Genomic DNA, 5,373 nt, shown 5'->3' with positions numbered 1-5,373 from the left:
ATACGCAAAGGTGTGACAGGGGCTTAAGGGCCCTGTCACACTTCTGCGTATCCTAATTCCTTATGAGTTGCGCATTGACATTTTTTTCATACGCAGTCGTACGCACAATACGCACCTCATATACACATCTCTATCGTTTTATGTACGCAGGCATACGCATGGTACGGCCCAGTATGCCGGATAGTTTTGGGCATGCACAAAACTACGCTGCGTACGCTGTTACGCAGGTCATAAGTTATAAATACGCAGCGCATCGGTCCCGCATCGGTCGAGCACGGTACGAGTACGCTATGTGTTTGTGGGGGATAAGCCTGTTCATACGCAGTAATACGCTGACCTCCCGGCACGCACCCCGTCAGCATATGAGCCGCCTATATTGGACGTATACAAAGCGTACTTGCAGCGTAGATACAACGCACGCTGAACGAACTCATGGCGAATGCCGACGTATTGCGTCAGGCATTCGGTCGGCATAAGTCGGGTGCGTCCGGAATACGCTCAGAATGCACACTGCATACTGACCTATTCGCAGCCCGAAAAATAATGTTGGGCACTGCATACGCAACTCATACGCATCTCATACGCAATGGATGCGCTGAATTTGTTACTTGTACGCTAGATGTGCGTCGCACATAAGTCAAAGTATTCAAAAAAGTTCGACGTTTTGAGCGTACGGCTGCGTATTGAAAAATTTTGATAAGGAACTCAGAGGGAATTAGGATACGCGAAGTGTGACAGGGGCTTTACTTTCTTTTTTTCATTTACACTTTTCTAAGCACGCAACATACATACTTGACGACTCCACCCAGGGGTGCCGCGGCATCCCGCTGGTAGGAAATATGGAATATAAAGACTAGATCGGCAGCGCGTGCATATTATGTCTGTTGACTGAACACAGACATCTAAAAAATATATATAAGTATCTAATTATTGGGACTGAATAGTTAAAGCAGAACTGAAAAGAGCGCCCTCTAATTTTTTTGCACCAAAGATTTAACGTATGGTGGCGATATTACAGAACTAATGCTGATTCCGTTCACGTGATCGGGTGGATCCAAACTTCCACATCAGTGTTCTTTCTGCGCAGTTCCGCTTCAAGAATCGTCTTGTGTTACTGTGCCCAGGCAGACCTTTTCAGGTAATCATATCGGTAAGTTTCTTAATTTTCCCCCCTTTTTGTTGTTGTTTATGTCAATATTGCTGTCGTGGGAATTGTCAATATGGTGATATTTTTTCAGTGGATTTCCGGGTTATTATTCGGTGATGAACTTGAACGTGTATGAATTTGTGCATTTTTATCGAGGATTGCAGTATTGCAATAGGCAATGCAACCTTGTTGTTACAGGCACGTCAACCAATAGGGGTGTGTAATCACGGGTAGTACTGGGTAGGCCTACCCTATGAAGTAAAACACGGTTACACGGGTACCCTTAAAGAAACCCAATCCTCAAAATTCAAATCCCTGGAGTTGCTGTACAGATTATGTTTGAAAGGTGCACACTAAAAGCTACAGCCTGTCCCACCAAAAACCTAACAGTCGAAGACCAATTAATAAAGGTATATTGCATGTGAGTTTTGGAAAAATTTTAAATTACCTCTCAAAGTCAGATATTTATCAATCTACCATACAAACTTTATTTCATTCATTTCCATGCATTAGAACAAACGCTATGCTTCACGGAACTCAAGGGTTTCAAGGGTTGAAACTTTCCTTGAAACTGAGAAAGCGCTGTTAGAGAATCGCACAAAGGATGGGTCAAAAGTGTGCCATGCGGAGTATTGAGATTCCAAAATTTTCGGACTTGAGTGTGCGTTTCAAAGTTTACCTCTATTAGCACCGTTAGGGAAAAGTCAACACTAATATGCAAACAATGATGAGCGTAGATGTAAACATGCTATTGAAACTTGTTGCATAAATCCAGTGTTATTAAACTCTATAGAATCAGTTAGGCTAGAAGGTGCATGATAGTTTTATACAAGTTAATCTGTGTGGAAAAGAAAGCGATTGTTGAAATCTTCAATGTCCTTCCACATGTTGCACTGTGTAGTCATAAAAGGCTTTTATCAATCCATGCTATACTCCCAAGTTCTGATCTACTAAACTTATCGATGCTAATAAAGGAGATTATCATACGTGAAAAGGGCGAGTCAAAAAGTGACTGGAATTAACGATTTTGTAAATAAAAAGCACACAAATTAGAAACACCAAAGAATTATATCTTAAAGAGCATGTTCTTCCACTCATACTTATTTATTGGTGTTTTTTTTTTAATTGATCCATTCTATCTGACGTTATGCATGTTTAGAACCCATTTTCATAGCTGTCAATGGAATGCTGTTTAGCTGAGTGAGAACAGATTACACACAAGCATTCAAATACAAATGAGATTTTAACTTCATTTAAATCAAGACTGAAACATTGTTTTTACTGTCAGATTTTGTGTTTTTAATACAAATAGGGAAAATGTCATCTATTTTTTTCCCGAAATGTTAATGTCGATTTTGGCATGTTCTCCTTTGTAAGTTCTCCTCCATTCATTCATTGTATATAATGGGTATTCATCAGTTTGCAGAACGGTGAATAATCAGTGGTGGACAGCTGAGTTTGGTGATCTTTATATTAAAAAAAGACGTAACTTGGAAACAGAGTAGGCAAATTGAATGAAATTTTCACAGTTACTAGTCAATAACATGTACGTTATGGCTGTGTTTTTTTTGTTATAAAATGGAGCGAGCCACATATTGTTTTTATATTGTTTTTCTAATGTGGTCACTTTTGTTTTGACTCACCCTGTATTGTTAGTCCCAACCAAAATAAGAAGTGTGTTTCAAATTTATATCAGGAAACTCTGAAATGAAACTGGAACTCTTTGTTGCCATTTTAAATTCATAGTAAAGTTACTATCGCTTTCTGTGTCAGAAAATGTGTTTTCTGTTACTGTCCCTTCCCCAAAAGAAGATTCCCAAGATGTGAAATGACATTTGTATAAAGTAACGTTTGGTTGAACCATAGAGGTAAAAACCACATGATTGAAGCGCCAAACTGCAATTGCGCACAGTTGATTCATCTCAACGCCATTAGGAATAATCATTTATGAAGGCATTTATTCAACGTTGCATCGCCATGTCCAATTTACATCTCATGCTTAACTCACATCTTTGACGGACAACAGGTATAATAGGCTTCTCTATTTTCCAATTCTCATTTCCAGCCCAATCTACTGTTACCATGGCAACCCACGTTTTAGATGTCGGCCTGGCTCCAAATGCTGCCAAGGCTAGTAACACCTTTGCATCTAATCTCTTCCGAGTGTTGAGTGAGGGAGGAGGCTCTAACAACAACATCTTCTTTTCTCCTCTGAGCATTTCAACTGCACTTGCTATGACCTTCATGGGGGCACGTGGTGAGACAGCAAGCCAGATGAGTCAAGTACTTCACTTCAACGTCTTGGAAGAATCTGTTCTCCATCAGTCATTTGCTGACCTGAGTGCTCTGTTTTTCCGTGCTGACGTTCCACGTGGTGAGACAGCGAGCCAAATGAGTCAAGTTCCTCCCGCCAACAGTTCAGAAGAATCTGTTCCTCGTCAGTTATTTGCTCACCTGATGGATCCGTATCTCCGTGCTGCAATTCCTTGCACTCTGGTAACTGCCAACAGATTGTTTGGTCCGAAGGGTTTGGATGTCCTTGCGACATTTGTTGATGACAGCAAGAAATACTACGGAGCCAGTATGGAGACACTTGATTTCATTGGTGATGGGGAAGGTTCTCGTCAACACATCAACTCCTGGGTGGAGAAGCAAACTGCAAACCGCATCAAAGACTTACTTGCTGCAGGATCTATCGATGCTATGACTTGCTTGGTGCTGGTCAATACTATCTACTTCAAAGGAGATTGGGCTGCCAAGTTTAGATATCAGGACACAAATTTTAATGGGACGTTCCGTACTGGGGGTGGGTACAAGAATGTTACCATGATGCACAAGACAGGCAAGTTCAACTACGCTCGTGACGATTCCGTGAGCAGTTCTATCCTGGAACTACCTTACCTCAAGAATGAAGTGAGCATGTTCATTGTGCTACCTGATCAAGTGGATGGGCTGGCTGATGTGCAGAAGAAGTTGAGTCAAGAGAAGATTGACTCCTGGGTGACAGAAGCTCGTATGCGTGACAGCCCTAAAGTCATGGTGTATCTTCCAAGGTTTAACCTGGAGCAGGACTTTGTCTTGAAAGATGTCTTGAGGAAGATGGGTATGAATGATCCATTTGATGTTGCCAAGGCTGACTTCTCAGGGATGACAGGAGACAAAGATGTCTTCATATCCAAAGTGATCGACAAGGCTTCCTTAACGGTGAACGAAGAAGGCAGTGAGGCAGCAGCAGCTACTTCTTGGCTTGTGTGGATGTCTTGCGATTTTGGACCTCTTCAATTCATGGCAGATCATCCATTCTTGTTTTTTATACATGACAATAAATCCGGAGCAGTTCTTTTCATGGGACAGCTGTGCCAACCATAACAGTAGACTTTAATTGTGTGGCGAAGTACGGAGACTTGTCAATGACTGAAGAGCTGGTGTCTTGAATAACCTAAACTAAAGAATACTGGATGGAAAATTCACCTACATGTACATGTATATCTTCTGATTAAAAATGTTCTCTTACAATTGGTATCCTTAACCAAGTATAACATAATATAAAGATGGAATGAGCTCCTGTTCTTGAACTGTTGCTTTTTGCTTTTAGTTTGTGAAGAAGTTACATGTAAGAGCTTCAGGTAAGAGATTTTGTCATATTGAATTGATAAAGAAATAAATTTTGTTTTGTGGCTAGGGGATGGACAGTTAAACAAAAAGTGTACCACAGAAGCTCGTAATGAATATAACACTAATAACATTATTCACAGATTCTACATGTATATAAAAATATGGATGTTTATGATCGTGAAATATTTGAATTGCGACTGACAGATTAATTTTTGCAACAAGTTTTTATTTTAGCGTGGCACATATTTGAGATGTAAAATGAGGTTAAATTAATGAAGACAGAAATTCGGATACATTGATGAATACTTTGAAATATTTACCAAAAGCTGAGACCCTTGCAAACTGAACACACAGCACATTGGTTTCCTCAAACATTGTCAAAGGCCAAGAATTAATGTGTGTTCACTGCACAGGGCAAAACATACAACCCTCACCCCCTGTGTTTAAACAGATCCACAAAGTAACTAGATATCAGAATCATCATGGAGTTGCAGGCAAACCTCACCAAAGAAATTCATACGGGATTCAAACACCGATAAAGTACATTGTTACATTGACAAACAATGTGTGAGTGAACTCACCTGAAAACATTTTAGAGAAAATAGCAAGTG

General features: G+C 40.3%; 1 protein-coding gene across 1 annotated transcript; it reads left to right on the top strand.

Annotated features, from left to right (window-relative positions):
• Window positions 1-3,229: 3,229 nt before the first annotated feature.
• Window positions 3,230-4,595, top strand: LOC119727908 (serpin B8-like). Its single transcript, XM_038199987.1, has one exon. It carries the CDS (start codon window positions 3,230-3,232, stop codon window positions 4,514-4,516), a length of 1,287 nt encoding a protein of 428 aa, XP_038055915.1. The 3' UTR covers window positions 4,517-4,595.
• The last annotated feature ends 778 nt before the right edge of the window (window positions 4,596-5,373 follow it).

Source organism: Patiria miniata, unplaced genomic scaffold (genome assembly GCF_015706575.1).
Source record: "Patiria miniata isolate m_02_andy unplaced genomic scaffold, ASM1570657v1 HiC_scaffold_20, whole genome shotgun sequence".
Classification (NCBI taxonomy): domain Eukaryota; kingdom Metazoa; phylum Echinodermata; class Asteroidea; order Valvatida; family Asterinidae; genus Patiria; species Patiria miniata.
The sequence above is the reverse complement of the archived record's forward strand: the minus strand, read 5'-3'. Positions and strand labels throughout refer to the sequence as shown.